Source organism: Copidosoma floridanum, unplaced genomic scaffold, assembly GCF_036245765.1.
Source record: "Copidosoma floridanum isolate Cflo_tuat_1 unplaced genomic scaffold, Cflo_Japanese_pri ptg000001l, whole genome shotgun sequence".
NCBI classification, from domain to species: Eukaryota; Metazoa; Arthropoda; class Insecta; order Hymenoptera; family Encyrtidae; genus Copidosoma; species Copidosoma floridanum.
Window position 1 is genome coordinate 3968724 of NW_028321878.1, and position 20156 is coordinate 3988879.

Sequence of the window (20156 nt, forward strand, 5' to 3'; positions counted from 1 at the left end):
TATATATAATGGTATATCTGCCCGAGTATACCCAAATTGAGCCGTAGAGCAAAAAAAATCTAACGTTAATGTGTCATTGAGCGCCTCGTCAAAAGCTCCTCACGCGAGAGTAAGCAAAAAGTTGTCTCGCGAACGATATACGCGCTGGCAGAGCTGCGAGTTGCACGTATATACATACGGGTAGAATGCGCGAGCGTTAAAATTTCATCAGTGCGGCGAAATGTGGTGGAGGGAAAAACGGGGGCATCGCCAACAAATAATCTCAGCCATCCGGTGTTGGGTACCGGACGGATTTCGGGGGAAAACGAGCGAGGGGAAAAAAAAAGGTGGTGGCCGAAAATTCGCGAGCATCGATGTATCCCGGGCCGGTGTAAATTTTTCATAAGCTCCGGCGAAAAGCTCCCGAGACGAAGCGCGTCGTGCACACCTCGGTATAAGCAAAAAACGCGTGCAGCGGGGTTTGGGGCAGACAAGGGAATGAAAAATAAAGGGGGAAAGAGGAAAAAAAAAAAAAAAAAAGGGTAGGAGGGAAGGATCGACGCACGCGTGCAGCCAAAAAGTCGAAAGCTCGCCCACAGCTGTGTAGAACGGGGGCAGGCCCTCTCTCACCATAGCGAACGGGATGTAAAGAAAGAAGGGAAGAAAGAGAGCGACGAACGAGCTGGCTGGTGAGGAGGTGGGTGGCGGGGGTTGCTCGTCGCGTTCCTCCGGTCAATGTCTTCCTCCCTTCTATATATCTATCTCTCTCTCTGTCCTCCTTCTCTTCTTCTTCTTCTTCCAGCTCTTGCGGCAGCCGGCTCGCGTTTTTTCTCTCTTTCGCTCGAGTCCCCCGCCTCGCGCGGAGGCTCGATATCATCACTCCTCTTCCCCCCCTCCTTTCCGGCGACTACGTATACATACAGATATGCCGAGGAGTATAGCTGGAGGCTGCCTATGCTCTACTCCCCGCCTTCTCTTTTATTCGAGAGACGTTGGCTGCCCCTGCCAGCAGCACACCACAACCCTCTCTCTCTCTCTCTCTCTCTCTTTCTCCTCGTATATACATATACTTATCAGGCTGTGGTGTGCAAGAGGGAGAGAATCGCGCGCACACACACCTCGTCCGCGAGCTGAGAGCCGGCTAGCAAGCACCGCTCCTCCTCTTCCGTAGGACTACTCCACGTACTACCTCGGTCTACCTCGTGTGTGCGGTTGCTGCTGCTGCTGCTGCTGCTGTAGTTGCTCTCTGCTCTCGACACGCGCGTTACATCCTCTTCCTTTTTTTTTTTTTTTTTTTTTTTTTTTTTCCTTGGAATCGCGGTCTTTTTTCATTCTTTTTCGCGACATAGAGACGTCCCCTCGAAGGACTCTTCGACGACGCGGCGGCTGCAGTGCCGGTACGGACCACGATACTTGCATAGCGTGCGGTGGCTCCGTTAGAAGCCATACACCCACGATCATTACCACCGACTCCTTTTTTTTGTTTTTGTTTTTTTTTTTTTTTATGTGTTTCAAAGAGAACTTTTGGTGTGTGAGCATGGCGTGTACCGTGCAGTTTGACGATTTTAGACGAACGAGAGGTGATTGTCGCGGTTGTGCCGTTGGTGACGACGATGCGAGCACACCGGAAGAACGCCGTCTCGTGCGAAACGAAGCGAAACAACGTCGTCCCAGTGCAGTTCTTTCATTCGCTTGTTAGGTGTACGATAATATATTTATGTGCTGTGGTTCAAGTGCAGGGCAAAAGTGAGTGTGTTTTGTTGGGAGCTGCACGTTTATACGCACGCGGGAGCTATCGTCGCACAAGTTTTGTCAAGTGCACCTGCATAAAAAAATTCGTGAGTTTTATTAACTTTTGCAAAGCATTTTTACCGATCCACTTTGTATACTTTTATCGTACCAAAAAAAGAGCAACATTGTCTCATCGTCATCGTACAAGTTTAATAAAAAAAAAAGCCTCTGTCTGTCGGTCCGTATGACGTATACCTCCCGATACCGAGAGTGTGAGCTTTGAAAGTAATTATTTCCCTTAATTTACGTATAAATATAATAGGGGATATATATATGTATGTATATATATGTATACCGTAATAAATAAACGGCCGGTTACTTGCCGATGATGAATATTTGCCGCTCGCGGAGCTTAATACCGTATAAAAATTCGACGGGAAACGAATGTGTTGTACGCACCACGAGACGCACCACGTTACAAGTACATGCATATATAAATATATCGGCGCGTGCAGCGTTGTACACGCGTTTGGTTCGATAATTTGCATATTGAATACATTTGTGTTTGCTGGTTACAAAACAATAAACAAAACAAAAAAGAAATGAAACGACGATGATGCGCCGGATAAGCAAGTGGTTCAAAGTGTAAATTATCGTCGATGATGGTCCGTTCGCTTCGTTTAATGTACCATTTTTCGTTTTAACCCACAGAAGGAACGGAACGGCAACAACAAAAAAATTGAGCACACGTCAAACCGTCAACCGGCCCCATCCCCCCGTGACTTTTCGCTTGATAACCTGCGCCGCGCATACCTGTGTGTGTGTTCAACGCACGCGCTCGGCGGGGATCTCTGTCTTTCTTTAATTTTCTTGATCTTTTTTTTTTTCACTTTGCTGCTCTTCCCCCCGCTGGGCATACAAAGCACACGCACGTTGTAATGTATTATATACGCACACGCGACCTCCCTGAAGACGAAACACGAGGGGCGAGTTGCCGATGGTTCCTCCTCCTCTTCTCTCTCATCTCTCGCTGCGGATGCTGCATAGAAACGCGTGTTGTTCGGCGTTTTGCTACCTTTATTTTTTTGTTGTTGTTTTTTTGTCCCACTCTCGTATACACACACACATGCGTATTGTTCTTTGAATTTCTTGGCCCCCGATTGTAATGGAGATTTTATGCCGCTGCGGTAGCGATGCCGACGACTGCCGCTTCCTTTTCTACCCCTGCCCCCCCTTTTTTTCCCTGTGTACCTTTTTATATACACGGCAGCTCGGCTCGATGGTATACATACAGTGGATGGATGAGATGAGGCGAGGGGCCCGACGGGGATTTGGTAAAAAATCGAAACACGTTTCGGAGAAACAAGGTGCGCTCGCCCGGTGTCGACTTGACGTGGTGGCTGCGGCTTGTGTACACACCCGAGTGTTATTATTCACTTATCGACACGTTTACAAATTGCAATAGCAATAAACAAGCGATTATTCGTCAAGTTCCAACAAATTGAATAATTTGGAATTGATTGATAATCATTTAATTTGTAAAACTGCAGTCTATCATATTATATACGCCAACTGTTGAAACGCTAATTTGATGGCTTCTAAGTAGACTCACTACACGGCAACTGGCTTTATGAAACGTATTTTAATAACCACTAGCTGTTGAGGTGTCATTGTAACACATAACTCTGCTTTAGCTGTACTGATAATAAAATAAATTATGTACACTCAAACGAGAAAACATTGATAATACGCATAATATTATATATACACTTATCCAATCGATAATGAAGAAAAAACAAATTTCGCGTGTCCCCGTCACGCTCGTTAATCTTTTAAAAATATCGTTCGCGTGCATTTTTCAGCACATCGATAACCCATCGGCAGCGTAACCGCTACGAATTTCCGGACAAAAGTCTCGGAGCCAACTTCACGTCGAGCAAATTGTGTAATCCGTTTAATTTGCACCGCGTTGTAATATGCGGGTCGAACGATGCACGCAACCACGATAACGAGATTAGTATTTTCATATTATGTACATGCTGTCGAGGGCCCGCGTTCGCACGCGTTATCTCTCGTCTCACGGAAGCTGAAGTGATACACAATGCACGCGCAATCAGCCACTTGTGACAATAATATGTTGTACGTGTATACACGCGGCGCTTGTTTTTAAGTATTATTGCTTTATATTTCCTCGCCCCGCGCGTTACTAAAATCGTCGACTGCGGAAGTATGCGCGCGAGCGCGCGGGTGTCTTAATCCAGTTTAAATTTGTCGCTGTTGTGCAACAGCAAACGAGTGCAGGCGTGTAATGGCACGCCGAGCTAGACTAATTGCGGCTCATTAGCGGCTTGAGGCTGGAAATAAAACGTCCCCCAAATGAGCTCTCTGGGCGCGTCGAGTGAAAGGTTTCTTCTTTTTTCTTTTCTTTTTTTTTTTTTTTTAAACGTGCCCCTCCTCAAAGCCTGGAGGTTGGTGGATTTTTCGTGTCAGCAGACCACACGAGTGTCCCGAGATCGTTCTCGGACTCGTGAGGGGCAAAAAATGTTTTATATACCTTTAGGTATTGGTACTCCTAAAATTGAAAAATTAAACATTAGCTCCATGCTGAAATACTCCACATTCTATAATAAAAAAAAAAGCATCTTAGATCTCAAAGAAATAAAAACCATACATTTTTAATGTGTATTTACATAAAAAATGTGATGATGCACGAAGCGTGTACGTAATAAAGGTACTTTTGTTTACACACCCCATATACTGCAGTATATATAGTAAATAAGTGTACACCCGAGCGCAAGTTGCTGCTGATGTGTACAATTCATTTTTTTTTCACAGGCCGCAAAAGGATAGGGTATCCCATTACCCAACCGGACGAGGAGTTTGGTTTCAAAAACTCCGGTATTATTTTTAATGATATAAACGCGAGTATCTGGCACTTAATGGCACCTACATTACACGTATCGCGTATCAAACGCCATCGCGTTAAATTCCACGGATGCCTATACTTTCATCGTCCGCTGTGGGGAGGGGGGGGGGGGCAAAAAAAGGCACCGGCCATGATCAAGATAAGACTGGTTTAACTCTTGCAGCAGCCAATCTCCTCGCCCGTATAAATTAGCAATAACAAATTTTCAACGAGCATATATTATATACATGTATCAAAGAAAATTAATAAACATAAACGATGTAACGCAAAAGCTGAAAAGCCATTAATATCTAACCACAAGTTTCATTTTTTTTTTTTTTTTGCTTTTGTTTCAGAGCGCGATAAAATTAGCCGGCAAAAATAACTTCAAGAAGCTGCACTCGCTACTGTCGCTGGCGGACGAGAAGCCAAAGGTGGACACCGGACAGAATAACCGGCATAACGAGCACCGCATTAAGAACCACTTTAAGCACAACCATTACGGCACGCATAATTCCATACTGACACCCTCGACGCTCAACCAGGTAATTTTGCATCTCCTCTCTCTCTCTCACGTTCGCCTCATCTTCTCCTCCTCCTCCTTTTCTCTATTAAGCGCAATCGCGGCTATATCGGAAACAACGCCGAGTTTCAGAGGCGAAAACGTGACGCTGTCTCGTTATCCGCCTGCGTGTGTGTGCTCTTTCTTTTTTCTCTCCCCCCTCGTGAACGCACACGCTCGCCAAACTCATCTACGAACAAATTGCCTCCGCGTCCTCGTCTCGCCTATACTTACATCGTACGTATATACACAATAATGATAATATGGGCACCCGATGAATGACGGATCGTGCCAACGTGTTGTTGCAACATCCGCGTAACTCATCCCTTAGGTATACTGTTCTCATTTTGGATGTAATTATTTTTGTGCCCCTCTCTCGGCTCAATAATACATATATGTATTGTTCGTTTGCTCCGATCATTATTATCATTATTTCGATGAAAGCTCAATTTAACGTAGTCGGATTTTCGAGAAGTCACCGATGTCGAAAAAGTAGACGGGCACTATATATTTTTCCGCCCTCCTGCCAAAAAACCTTTTTGGGCGAGAGTGAAAAAGGAAACAAAAAATCCCCGGCCATCCAATTTCAAAAGTGTACATCCCTGTAGGAGAGTATTTATGTATGATTGGTTGATTTCTTTGTTTTTTTTTTTTTTTTTTTTTTTTCGCCTCTGTTGTCCCAGGGCCTCGATGCGGGCACGAGCGACGACAGCGGAAGAGCTTCCGAGCAGTTGCACGGCTCTGGCGTCCCGAGAGACAGCCAGGACGCCGACAGTTCCAGGGACCATCTTAGCGATGTAAGTAATACACCGCGTGTGGGAGATAATAACAAAGGGAGAAAATAATAATCATGTATTGTAGAAAGACGTCTCCATTTTTTTTATTCTTCGTTGTTCACGCTCACTCGTACATCGTATACATAATAACATTATATACCAGAGTCACTCATTGCCGCTTCTCACAACATATATATTTTTTTATTACGTCGCTCGCGCTTGACACGCGTATACTTCATTCGCGTTTACGAGCACCCGAATCTTATTAATTATAAAATTCCACGTGTAAGTTTATCAAAGTTTTTTTTTTTCCTTCCTTCTCTCGGCAGTGATTTTTATTCGCTATGCGAAGCACGCGCAGTGTTTGAGGAAAATAAAAAATTAAAATCATTGTTTCATACGTCGAACGAAATACACAGTTACAGGCCAATTAATTTAATCGTCGTTTTATAACTTGACGTGCATCGATTGCACGTAAACGTGATTTTAATTGCTCTTTTGTTTTGTCTGCGAGAGGAGCGATCGGCATTTCTGTTTTCATACGTCCATATTTTGAACAAACATCTCTTTTGTACACATAGCTGTATGAAACAAGTAGATCGGAGTGAAAAAAAAAAAAGAGCACGCATTCATATTTAACAAGTGTCGTCGTTCATTCGCATTCATTTTCATCATTTGTTTTCATTGTAAATATTATAATGTATACATACACACATTGGCATTCATATATTATTATTGTATGACATCAATGATCGATCATTGGCAAAATTTCATTGGGAAATGGCCATTTATCATCATTTAAAACGATACAGAAAAGTCAACGTTTATCCTACGATATTTGACATGATGAAAAAAAAAAAAATAATAATAATAATAGAAACAATAACCAAAAAAACCACTGTGTTAACATTTTGTTGCAAAATTTTCATCGCGTATCGAATGCGCGTGTACGTTTTTCAATTTAATACTTGCGTGCACGAGAGCGTGCTGTTTTTTTTCTTTTCAAGTGATTCTTTATACCAGAGAGGTTGAAAATTCAATAATTCTTTTATTTTATTTTTTTTTTTTTTTTCTATACTAATGAACAGAAAAACACCTCATTCTGATAGTAGTCAATAAGCGTATACGTAAAGAGCATGAAAATTTTGCTTCACAGGCTAGCAGTCATTGCAGTTCGGGTAAAGGTTATATCGTAAGTATTTTCGTTCTCTTTTCTGGAACAAACAAGCAATTTTTTTTTCTATCAGCTCTTATCACTACTACTACAACTACTACTACTTTTATTTTGCAAAATTAAATCATTATGAAACACACATACTAATTTGATAATTTTTTTTTGTCTCTTTCCCCACAGTGTGATAGTGAAGGAGAAGACGATAAGGTAATTTCAACACTTATTTTTCGCCCTACCTTTTATCATATTAAAAGTGGCACACAAAGGCTCTGCATAAAAAAAACGCTTTTCTCAGAAAATCCGATTTTATTCTCGTACACGCTATTAATGAGGAAAAAAATCCGCTCTGTCCATTAAAGCAATTAAAATGATTAGCAAGTCGTTTGTGAAACACTTTTTGTGCCGCATGCAATACATTGCAAAGAAAAAATGCATCTCGTGTGTATTCATGAGTGTGGCACTCCAGAGATTATTTAACTATAGCATGTCACTATTACTTGTGTTGCAGAACTCGGATGCGGAATCGATACTCTTTGAATCTTCTACCCCACCACCTCTTGCACGTAAATGTAAGTGTCATTTTGTATTATTACGTGTGTACGTGAAAATTTCATTTGTGCTCGGAAACGCTGAAATTATCGGCGTACACATTTTTATCCCGATAGATTAAATTATTACAATTATTTTTACAAAAGGGATGATAAAGTTACAAGGGAGTAGGGGGGTAGGGGAGGACAAAAACCTCTTTGAATCCCAAACGAGCTCGTTAAAATTTTTCAATTACGAACGGCGTTACAAGGATCCCGTCGAGTGCTTTAATAATTCATTCCCGGGAAATTTTCACCTTAATCCTATTAGTACGGTATTTGTGTATATCCTCAACTTATTACGTCAATTTATCGATAAAAATGGTCCATTTCTCGTTCCGAGCTCTATGAAATCAATAATGTAACAATCGAGCAATTAAACTGAAAAAAAAAAAAAAAAAAAAACCAGACGAGTTGCCATCTTCTTCACCGCACGTGCTGCCACCGGCGAACGGGGCGGGCGGATCGCCACCAGATACCGGCGGCCAGATCTCGAACCCGGCGACTGATGCCCCGGCGCCGATTCCTCCGCCTGTGCCTGCCAGCGCGCCCGTGCCGACGGCGCCCAGTCCTCCAAGCCCCACGTTACCTCCGCACATATCCCAGCCAACCGTGAGTACAATAACAACCATTCGACGAACGTTTGCATCCGCTGACGCACTGGTTTTCCTCATCAAATCATTCTCGTCCATTATTTACAGATGACTAGTCCGCTAGCAGCAAACCCACGTGCAATACCCCCACAGCAGCGGCCGGTCTCGCCGGCACTGCCGCCACCTTCGCTCTGCCAGCAGCAGCAGCAACAACAACAGCAGCAGCAACAACATCAGCAACAACAACAACAACAACAACAACAACAACAACAGCAGCAGCAACAACAGTTGGTACAAGCGCAGCCACAACAGCAGCAGCAGCAGCCACAGCTACAGCAGCATCAGCAACAACAACAACAACAACAACAACAGCAACAACAACAACATCAGGCACCACAACAGCAACAGCCACAGCCTATGCAGCAGCAGCCTGCCCTGGTTCAGCTATCGTCACAGCAGCAGCATCAGCAGCAGCAGCAGCAGCAGCAGCAGCAGCAGCAGCACTCGCCGCACCCAGCGCATCAGACATCACAGGTGCCGATCTCTGTGCAACAGCCGCAGCCGCCGCCTCCGCCACCACCGCAGCAGCAGTCGTTGCCACCGGTGATAACGACGGTGCCGAGTCAGGCATCGTCGCAGCAACCGCCGCCTCATCTGCAGCAGCAACAACACTCGCCGCTGCAAATGACGATACCGCCAACGCCGCCCCAGCCGCAGCCTCAGCAGCCGGCTCACGCGGCCGCCTCGATACCGGGTCTCCATCCGCCCACGAATGTGCCGCTTGTGCCGCCCTCGTCGCACACGACCTCCCCAGCTGTGGCCAGTCTCGGGGTCGCACCGGCCGCGCCCTCGAACGGTGCCGCGACGACGAGTTACCCACCGCCCCTGCCGATGGCCGCCTATCCCCAGACCCAGCCGTCCTATCCGCCCCTTTACACGCCCTACACGGCTCTCAACCACAGTCCGTACCTGCCGCCCGCCGTGCCCTCGCCCTCGCACTCGGCCTCGTCGCGTACCGATATCGTAAGTGCCATATGTATATGTATACTTTTTTTCTTTTTTCCTCCCCCTCTTCGTTACACCACCATCACGTGTTTCTTTCGTTCTCGTTGCAGCGAAGTAGCAGAGCATCCCCTAGTACAAACTTGAGCATTAAGTCGACGATAAGCAACGTTGTGCCGAATAATTACAGCGTAAGCAACAACATTAGTAGTATGGCGCCGCTGAGCGTGGCCGTGACGACGTCGTGCGCCTCGACGGTGACGAACACGGTCACGACGGCCAGTCCGATGACGCACAGGGACATCGTGTCCAGCAGTCTGGCCGGCAGCCGGAACACCAACAATTCGCCCAGAGGACACAGTCCGAACCGAGAGCGGGAGAGTTACAGGTAACGTGTCCTTCTGATTCCAAGCGCGAAACACAAAATCATCAATGTCAGCCAGCATCCCTCGCCTATTATTATTATTATTATTATTTTTTTTTTTACTTTTATTTTCATTCGATCACACATCGTTTTACGGTGTGTTTTATTTTTTTCCAATTTTTTAATAGCAGTAACGTGAGTACTCTCAGTAGAAGCAGCATAACACCGGTCAGCGCGCCAAACACTTCCTCCCCGGCCAATTCTAGTCTACCTGCGTACACAAAGGCTCAAGGATGGATTGGGTAAGCTTGAATTTTTTCGAAACTCAAATTACATACCGCAAGAGACCATTAAGGCGAAAATTGCTCACGCGAAATTGCGCTTACAGCAACTCGGCGTCGCCGGCAACCTCAGTGCCACGACCGACGCCGCCACCGGTGCAACCGCCGCTAGGGCTACACACGTATCCACCGCCAATGTTCGCTGCGCCGCTGCCACCGCCGGTCTCGAGTGCGAGTCCGCACACTTCCCTGCCTTCGCTTCCACCGCCCACCAGCAATCCGAATCCCTTCTCTGCCGAGTCGTTGTTCCAGACTAGCAGTAAGTTCACTAATATTCATTCACACATGCTTAGTTTACTTTATGAGATACTGTACATGCTTCTCATGACGGAGATGGACGCGTATATAAATGTTTGGTGTCGCTAAAAGTTTTTGACTAGTGTTTTTTTTTTTTTTTTTTTTTTTTTTTTTATCTTGTTTGAGTGAAATTTTACAATGACGATTGCGTAAAGATCGATTTGTTTTTTTTGCCAACGAAAAATATCGGGTACATCTCCGAGTGTTAGGGCAGTGTTACCATGTTAAAATGTAGAATCGAAAATAGGGGTGAGCCACGTACAAGGCCAGACAGATCTGTTGCGTCGCGAGTTGGACAATCGGTTTCTTCAGTCGCACGATCGGTCGGTGAACAGTTTAGGCCCGTCACCGTATCTGACGCGGACCGAAACTCATCAACACCACCATCAGCACATGCACGTTCACCAACACTCGTCGTCCCTCATACCGCCACCGCCGGCGTCGTCGCTCTTTCCACCACCGATTGTAAGCATTTAATACAATTTGAATCATTAGCTTGCCGATTACCAAGTATTGTCGAGACTCATGCATCGTAACACTTGCATTTCCAGTTCAAGGACATTCCAAAGCTGGGTGGAGTGGATTCCTCATTTTTTCGGGGGAATCTCAATCTCGGCAACTACTCCGGTTTCAGTGCTGGCCTTCTTCATCCTGGCCTTGGACCACCTACGACGTCTTTCGTATCACCGGGTCACGTACCGTCATACGTACCAGCGGTAATTTCGCGATTTTTTGTAGAATAACGCGGAATCTCGAACGTAGTATCAAATTAAAGTTCACCTTGAATTTTCAGAAAACTGGTAAATGGAACGCGATGCACGTTCGGATAGCTTGGGAAATTTACCATCACCAGCAAAAGCAGCAAGCGGAAGCGAAAGCTGGCGGTAGCACAAAAACAGAGCTGCTTCGACCGCCGGGTCACTTATTCCAATCAGGACCAGCTGGTGCTCTTGGTATGGGGGCAGCGCAACTGGCACCTCCGTTTTCTACGGCGCTACCAACCCATCCCCCCGGGCCTCCAGTATCGCACACAGTCGGATTCCTTACTGCACCGTCTTCGCACTTGGGTACGTGTCACGTTGTTTCCACGTGTACATACACATTTAATTATCCAACGATTAAAAATGTTTGTCTCTTCTAAGGAGCTGGATTACAATTCGCGAGGTATCCACCGACGTTTACTGCAGCAGGCACTTTTCCGGGTCTTTCAGGCTTTCCACCTTCCGGAATTTCAGGGAGAGACATACCTCTCGCTGGAATTGGCTCGGTTCATGATCCCTGGAGAGGGTAAGATGGGTCATCCAAACGTATTTTTAAAGGATAATTAAAACTTCGGTATCTAATTGTCGTCAAATGTTTTCCAGATTACAACGGGCGCCAGGCCCCTTTCCACCGACGACGGTTGGCTGGAGCTTGAAACCAGAGGCGCCGAGCATTGACGCGAGGCGAGCAGCCGAGTTGGAGGAGAGAGAACGCGAACGTGAACGCGAGCGAGAACGCGAGCGCGAAAGGGAGCGAGAACGGGAGCGCGAAAGGGAGCGAGAACGCGAACGTATCAAGAAAGAACGAGAACGGGAAAGAGAAGAGCAGCGCGAACGAGAGCGCAGGGAACGCGAGAAAGAAGAGAAACGAAAGCAGCAGGAGGCGGCCGAGAGAGAACGAGAGAGGCGAGAACGGGAGCGTAGGGAGATGGAAAGGCGAGAACTCGAACGCGAAAGACTCCTGCAGCAGCACCATCAGCAACAGCAACAGCTTCAGCAACATCAAAGGCAGCAGCAGCAGCAGCACATGGTCGTCAGAGATCGATCGCCTTTAAGAAATGGGGCCAACCAGCTCGATCCTTCGCAAATGGTTAGAGTGAAAGAGGAACCGAGGTCTAAGGATGATGATGTCGTGATGCTATCCAGGGGACCACCTCAGCCTGGACCTCAAGTCAACACTATGCCAGATCCCAGGTTTGTGCAGTGAGTTTTTCAAAAGGGACATTTTTAAAAATTTGAAAATTATATCGACTACTTGTGATTTTCATTATTATTCCATCATTTACAGAGAAAAGTTCGATTTGCGCAATGAACGCGCTATGGATCTACAAAACAGTTTACATGAGACTGAAAAATGGATAAGGTTGGCAGCACAATGATACTTGTTTTAAAAATTTTCCTTAAAAATGCCTACAATAGCGTTTATCACAATGACTTTGAATAAATTTAGGTATCACCATGCGCATCCGCACGCTTACCTCACACAAGGCCGGCATCCGCATAGCGTCCCGGCACCACACACGATGGCCCGAGGCATGGCTGGTCTACCCCCGCTCCCGCATCCAATGCAGCATTTCGCGCCTCCGCCTCCACCTCCGTCGGCAAGTGCAGGCCAGACGACTGCACCCGGAGCACCTCCGCCGGGTTGGCCAGCAGACGCATTCAGGGACCCATACCGATACGATCCGCTGCAACAGTTGCGCTACAACCCTCTAATGGCTGCTGCCTACAGGGCCGAGGAGGAGGAGCGCGCCAAGATGTACGCTGCATCCTATCCACCACCTTCCATGGCTTCGGCCGTGGCAGCAGGTCTTAGGGCAAAGGATCCGAGTCCAGGGCCCCTGAGCAACCTGCATATGCATCACAGGGCCGGCCCGGGACCTGGCGCTCCACCTGGCTCCGTAGCAGCTAACCAGGGCCCGCCACCGCCTGCTCCGTCGCAAGTCAGGCCGATCGAAACAATGGTGCACAGTGCTGCGGATCTGCACAAAAAAGAGGACGTCTCGCAGCCGCGATGATGCTGACCGAGAAGTAACGTGACGAAGCCCTAGCGGGCTGCGCTTTTTTGTACATAGGTGGACTACTACTACTACTAATTCTATCGCTACTAATATATTACTACCACCACTATAACTACTAATACTACTGCTACTCTGACTTGTGTCGCCGAGATTACATTATGTGTGCATCAGGGAGAGCTAGCTGGCGCAAGTGTCGGAATTACTAATTATTTCATCCCTCGTGGATCTATCTATTCACGTGGGTGATTTTTTTTTTTTTTTGTTTCTCTTGTGTTTGATGTTTTGAATGTCCGTCGCGCTAAAACGAAAAATTAACGTGGTACAATAATTTGTTCGTTCAAGCCCGAGACTGAGAGAAATTATTCACTTAAAGTGTTCCTTGTTTGTGTCGCTTTTGGCAATCGCGCGAAATAAGTCGCATTTCGATAACAATTTTCTTTTACGTCATACTGCGGCTCTGAATTCATTTATCAATGTCGACAGTGATTTTTTGAATATTGAACTTTAATTCGATTGAAAAAATAATGTGATGTGGTTCATTGCAAGTGCTTTCTTTTTAAATATACTGATTTATAGTGCTTCAGAAATAAGAATACTCGGGATACTATTCTGGATCGAATTCAAGTTTCAATTCAAAAAGGTGCTAATTTTTTAGCTAAATTTTTTTTTTAATCTAGAAAACAGTGATGTATTTTTTTTTACATCAAGAATACGATTAGCGAATCTGTGATGTGAAAATGTAATATCTCGCTGTTGTGGTTTACTGCATTTTTTATGTACAACATGATGCAGTACGTCATAAAAATTGTTTAAGAATATTTACTTTGAGCAAGTGTTTTATAATATAGCTGAAATTCCTTTACACTGCTTAAAAAAACAATTTGCCAAAAGAATATACTAATTAAAAGAGAACATCAAGTATTCTCGCATTTACAAAACGGTATTGTAATTTTTAGAATCAAATTAACTTATTTCAAGGAAAAGAATCTTGTAAATGTAAAAATTAGGAGCGAAACTAGATGTCTATTGTTCTTGATTTATACATATTTATATATTTTATTTCGAAACTTTCCAATTCAAATGCAAAAACCTCACCAGGTAAAGTAAAAGATGGTAAATCTTGACTGAATTTTATTGTTGTATAGACGATCCTTTTTCGTTACACTCAATGAACTTGGCAAAAAGGTATAAATTAATTACTAATTGTAAGTAGAAAATAGTTATTGTACATATATTAACTAGGTAATTTTACATGAACTTGTAAAAATATTTTTCGATGTAAAAGTTCATTTTATATATTATAAAGCGGAATATAGTTTGACACGTGGAGTTTATCTTTATTGATACTCTATGTGTTTGAGCTGCAAAGTGATATGTTAGCTTTATTTGAGTTCTGTTTATATAAAATTATTGAACAAAATAAAAAAAATGAAGTATCTGATTGACTAAAACTGAGTTTATTATTTTTTAATCTAAGCCGATGTGACAATGAAATAACAAGTTACTTATGAGGTTCATAAAATTCAGAGATAGAAAAATTAATTTCACTCTGTGAATCGAATGTGACTTATTTTACGTAAATGCCGAAAATATCAGTTTATAAATTTGACAGCTCGGCTTATTGGAGATTGGAGTAATCAAGTTCGAAACATATATAGGAATTTTTGAAACAACGTTCCGCTCTCGCATAAAAACGTGATATTTTTCGTCTTTCATTTCAAGGGTGCAACGACCAATTCAATGACCATGTGGTGTAGAATTTTTATCTCTCATTCTCTCACACGTGTATGCTACAGGCAGAGCCGATTTCAGTTATCACGCGTATCGGGAAACAAATAAAGACTCGAAATACTTTATTGTACAAGGAAAAAATGTCTATATAAAGCGAAGCCTCATCTAAAATTGAAAGTTTTAATTGTTGTAGTTTTGTTTTTTTGAAAAAAAAAAATAGTAGTGGTAAAAATTATGTTATACTTATAACCGAAAAAAAAAAAAAAAAAATGAAAAGTTTGTGTCGGTTTACAGCAATTATTCAAAATTTACTCGTGAATTACTGATAAACTACTTGTGTACTGTATTATGTAACTAAATGTACATAAAAAAAAGGAGAACAAAAGAAGTAAATCAAAGAATAACTATACCATCAAGTAACAATATCTATATAAAAAGTCGAGTAATAGGTTTAACAGTGAACTGAGCGAGGGTTGAAAATAAATCAAGAGAAAGATGGAAACGCTGTTGTGCCAGAGTTTTTTTTAAGTGTTATAAAGTGTGCGAAAGAGCGGAGCGTAAGCAGGAAGTTAATTTATTTAATTTATTGCAAGGCATCGACATATTATACGTACATACGAAAGCGATGACTGATCAAATCTCTGTATTACCGCGCCTTGAGGAAAGAAAGGGCTCTTTTTTAATTTTTGTGTGTAAAAATTGCGGAGTGATTGGTGAGATACGATTTTTTTAATACTCGATTTTCGTATCTTTCTATTTCTATTGTAATATATGACAAGAGTAACGTGTAAATTTATTGTTTCAACTTGTAATTTTTTTCGTTCAAGCTGTGAGGAAAGAAAATAAGCGACCGATGGGAAGACTCAAGAGTGCATGACTCAAGGCGATCGGTTTGAAGAGAGTTCCGAACAATTTCCTGTGATATATTAAAAAATGAGACAGTGAGAAAGTTATCAAAGGTGAGATCGTTGTTTCAATAAACTTGTCGAACTCTCTCTTCGGTCGACCCCAGATGACAGATTGAATCTTTACTACCTAGTTCAACAGTGCGAGTTTTTTTTCAATTAATATCGAAGCGATTTCTGGTGCAGAGTATTTTCGTCAACACTTTGTACCCGGCACTTCGTTTTAATACTGATTGATCTAAATGAAGTATTTGATGGTCGTATTGAAAAATATTACTAGCTGAATCATTGCAAAATTCTTTAATGGGCGACACTTTATGTATGCATACATAGTATTTACAGTGTAAATACTTTGATTCACATTTTGTAATTGTCTGTGTACTTCAAAATGGAAAGAACTAAAGTAAACGTATGAACTTTATCTTTAACTTGTATGTCATTGTACATAACTGTGTAATTATATATAAATTGATAAGTCATTTTACTTAAATGCGTAGAAACAAATATATGTACGTGTATGTACGAAAAGTAGTGGCCGATAAAAAAAAACTATTGTCATTGTCATATTAAAAGAGCAGCTAATTCTTTAGCTGCTTTAATGTTAATTTATAATTTTTTGTTTTTGCGGGCACGGTTTTGAAAAATTAAAAAAAAAAAAAAAAATGAATTTGAAGAAATTTCATCAAAATTTTTTTCAGTCACAACTCCGACTGGATGGCATTTAAGTTTATCAACAAAATTTCACATACTGTATTTGTTTTTTTCAACTAATTTTTTTCTAATCTTTTTTAGCTCGTGCAAAACTTGAATAACATATTTTAAAGTAAAAGTGGCGATGTGCAAAGTTTTTTGTGACGCAGGGACAGCAATTGCTTATAATTATTTTTTACGATTCATGAGAATGTCAACCGAATACTGTGCGTTTTTCTCACACAGAAACGTATACCTTAAGAGTTGTAGATATTTTTTATCAATGCTGCTAAAACAAGTGAAACAAAAATGAAAGATAATAAAATAATAAGTGGAGAAGAAAAGTGAAATTGCAATGCGATGCAACGGTTCTGTTTTTTGTAGATAATGAGCGAGGTTGAGCGACGAAGTATAAAGTTTTGTGTGAATAGGTTTTTTTTAAAAAAGAAAAAAAAAGATTCTTTGTAAAAGGGTCAAAATAATCATAGTTTCTATCAAAGTAGTAGCTAAATGTCTTTTGTATGATACCTTTCCTCGATATGTTTTCCGAGAATATGACAGATTTATTGTTTGAATTTTTTGTAAATAATGAAAGCTTATTAGAACAAAGATCGTGTTCATTGATTCATTTATTATTTTAATTGTACGATAAATTCATTTTTTTTGTTAATTATAACAAAAGTTACAAATTTATTTTCTTTCTCTCACACACCACTCTAATATTATATATCCAATCAAATTTTTGTTCTAAACTAAATATACTTCACATTATTTGCAAGTAATCAAAAAAATATTCACATTTGAATTCATTCATTTGAAAAGAAGGTTCGGTTTTCATTAAGTTTTTACACACCATCTGCACACAATGTTTACAATTACAATTCGTTGAGCATACTTTAACACATACCAATTACTCTTTTATCTGATAATTGATTCAACTAAACAGTTATGTTATAGTAAAGGTCACAAAATTGTCCATTACAATGTCCTCACACTAACACACTTGTGCAAAAAATTGAACAAAAAAAACTGCATAATGGCTTTTTTGGCGAATACAACTCTTGATTTTATTAATACAGTAATGCTTTAGTTCAATGGAAAGAAAATTTAAAAAAAATCAATGCTTGTTCCACGTCTATTGATAGTTAACCTTTATCATTTTGGACATGGTTTTTTCTTTGTAGGAACAAAACATACATTATTTGTTTATTTAGTGCCAAGAATAACATAAATGACTAACAGTATTTATACAAATCATTACAAATTAAAGCAAAAAAAGCTACTTAGAGTGTGACGATAAAAAAAGAAAACTCAAGAATCATATAATTGAGCATGACAAAAGTTTGCTTAAAAAGTAACGTGATTTTTATTACTTATTTTATACAAATATTAAAATACACATGTTTTACATCTTCGATAATGTTTAAATGTTAAAACATGTAAGGTAGCTCGAAAGAAGAAAGTACCTCTATGATTCGTAAAAGATATTCCCTACAATGTAACTGCTAGTCAACTTTGCACATCACAAAGTCAAACAGTATTTTGGACCGAATTAACGAAAGTCCACACGCTCTTAACTCTCTCACCAGCACAGCCTGTGCAAAAAATGAAAGAGATACTAGTCTCAAATCGATTTCTGAGAAAAAAAGTGGCTTAACTGTCGCGTTATCGCGAGCTACTAGAACTGGAACGACTGTAGCGTCGATGTCGGTTGTCTCTTCGGTTGTTCACTGGAGACCTAGACCGCGTCCTTGGACGACGTCGAGGAGGTCTTGCTGGGCTACGTCCACGCCTGTTCATAGGAGAACGACGACGATAGCGGGGTGGTGAGTTGCGATTGCCACCACCACCACCACCACCACCACCACCACCACCACCACCACCACCACCACCGCCACCGCCACCACCACCGCCGCCACCCCAGCCGCGATTACCTGGAGGAGGACCACGTCGGTTCATAATAGGCGACATTCGTCGAGCTGGTGGTCGAGGTATTTTTGGGATTAGCACTGGAGCTGCTGTGATCTCTTGTCCATCAATTTGTCCTGGAAATCATTATAAATTTACTTATATTTTCAGCAAGTACATCAAGTATCAATTAATTCTCAATTAGCACTAGTTTACCTCCGTCCATGTGCTTCATAGCATTTTCTGCTTCATCAGCCGTTTCAAATTCAACGTAAGCAAAGCCTCTACCATGAATAGGATGTTGCTTGTCAATAGGGAAGTCAACTAATTTGATGTTTCCATAAGTCGAAAAGATCTCCACAATGTGCTCTTTGGTAACGTTTCTCGTCAGATGACCAATATGAATTTTTGTTGGTCTAGGAGGTGACCTCTCCTTACGCTTTCTACGTGGAGAAGGAGTCCTGAAATAAAAATTTAGTAAATTAACATTGGAATATGACTTACCAACCCCTTCATGCACAAAACCAACTTACTTGGAACGTGGCTTAGGTTTAAGCTTCTCAGGAACTGAATTAGGTTTCTTCTTTTCTCTTTCGCGCTCTCGCTCCCTCTCTCGCTCTCGTTCCCTCTCTCTATCCCTATCACGTTCCCTTTCCCTTTCCCTATCTCGTTCTCTATCGCGCTCTTTATCACGTTCCCTGTCTCTTTCACGTTCTCGCTCCTTTTCACGTTCCCGTTCGCGTTCTCTCTCGCGTTCCCGGTCACGCTCCTTGTCCCTCTCCTTTTCCTTGGACACGTGCCCCTTGACATCTGGGCTTCTAGTACGGCTGCGCTTGCGGCCTCTCTCGCGTGAGCTCGCGGACGAGCTTCCAGAACTGCTAGAAGACGAGCTGGATGAGGAACTGGATCTGGAAGTTCCACTGCTGCTCGAACTAGATGATCCAGAGCTACTGTCCGAAGAACTGAAACAGTAATGTATCTACTTGTTAGATTTTTTTCAGCATTGAGTAGCTGAGTAAGGATGTTTGGCTTCTAACTTATGAAGTACACTTCATTAGATAGACAGGACTCTCAGATAGATGATGACCACTCATATGCAAAATGTAATCATCGATTGATCAGCACTTGATACCAAACAAAACTCTCAGACGCTACTTGGTGTTGCAAAGGTACAGTACCTAGTCGTGATGATCCTTATCAGCATTACACAAAAACATTACAAAAACCGGCATGTTTAAACATAAGCAATACATGTATGGACATACCTGCTTCCGCTACTGGACGAAGACGCGGAGCGTCTCTTCTTATCGCGACCGCGCTTGCCTTCCTTGTCGCTGACCTCGGAGTCACTTTTGCCAGTACTATCTTTTCGGCTTCGTGCCCTGCGTCGAGCATGTGTAGGTGATGTTTGAAATAAGAAAAGTTGGGTTAACACCGGTGCTTCATGATATTATATCGAGCTGAGGACGCCACAAATACAGTGTGTGTTTCGCCCATCACAGATATAGAACAATAATGTTCTCTATGTACTCACATGACTGGCGACGTGGCTACGTAGCCGAGGAGACGATACACTTAATTTCCTCAGTCTTTGGATGAAAAAATTTTCCTCCGAGTGATCTTGAATCCTGACCCTCTGCTGTCTTTCTTAACGTAAAGTAGTGGACAACCGGGACAACTCCGATGACCGATCGTGTCTATTGAAACTAAAATAAATATGGCGATCACTCCGACACACTGCCGCGCACAATCGCAGACGGTCGACATCGACAACTCGACCTACAAAAGCACAATTTCGATATTGTGGCCTTCGATTATCGATGGTATTT

At 42.4% G+C, this 20156-nt stretch overlaps 2 protein-coding genes across 9 annotated transcripts in view; one reads left to right on the plus strand and one right to left on the minus strand.

The window, feature by feature from the left end:
- tay (tay bridge kinase) overlaps positions 1–14544 on the plus strand; it is a 51884-nt gene extending 37340 nt beyond the window's left edge. The window contains exons 2-19 of one of the 8 annotated variants that reach the window (XM_089593036.1): positions 4972–5160; positions 5861–5974; positions 7110–7145; positions 7308–7334; positions 7636–7696; positions 8124–8326; positions 8416–8739; positions 9025–9330; positions 9423–9697; positions 9862–9975; positions 10029–10273; positions 10547–10776; positions 10863–11027; positions 11105–11384; positions 11457–11598; positions 11676–12266; positions 12361–12435; positions 12523–14544. In XM_089593036.1, the coding sequence (XP_089449162.1) occupies positions 4972–5160; positions 5861–5974; positions 7110–7145; positions 7308–7334; positions 7636–7696; positions 8124–8326; positions 8416–8739; positions 9025–9330; positions 9423–9697; positions 9862–9975; positions 10029–10273; positions 10547–10776; positions 10863–11027; positions 11105–11384; positions 11457–11598; positions 11676–12266; positions 12361–12435; positions 12523–13090 (3945 nt within the window). In that variant the 3' untranslated portion in view covers positions 13091–14544. Of the gene's footprint in view, positions 1–4971; positions 5161–5860; positions 5975–7109; positions 7146–7307; positions 7335–7635; positions 7697–8123; positions 8327–8415; positions 9331–9422; positions 9698–9861; positions 9976–10028; positions 10274–10546; positions 10777–10862; positions 11028–11086; positions 11385–11453; positions 11599–11675; positions 12276–12360; positions 12436–12522 lie in introns of all 8 variants that reach the window. The other 7 variants (XM_089593042.1, XM_089593000.1, XM_089593010.1 and 4 more) reach the window with 7 other exon arrangements.
- A 3217-nt stretch (positions 14545–17761) lies between these two features.
- Positions 17762–19981, minus strand: LOC106642805 (uncharacterized). Its single transcript, XM_014357681.2, has 5 exons — positions 19862–19981; positions 19593–19709; positions 18861–19289; positions 18544–18788; positions 17762–18464 (listed from the first exon to the last, which is right to left on the minus strand). Coding segments are annotated over exons 1-5 (1173 nt in total). The 5' UTR covers positions 19864–19981; the 3' UTR covers positions 17762–18084.
- Between the last annotated feature and the right edge of the window lie 175 nt (positions 19982–20156).

Excerpts from the sequence above, each read along its gene's own strand:
- LOC106642805 (XM_014357681.2), bottom strand. Across the intron at positions 19,290-19,592 it reads TCGTCCAGTAGCGGAAGCAG|TTCTTCGGACAGTAGCTCTG; the intron begins GTATGTCCATAC and ends TTACTGTTTCAG. Across the intron at positions 18,789-18,860 it reads AAACCTAAGCCACGTTCCAA|GACTCCTTCTCCACGTAGAA; the intron begins GTAAGTTGGTTT and ends TTTTTATTTCAG.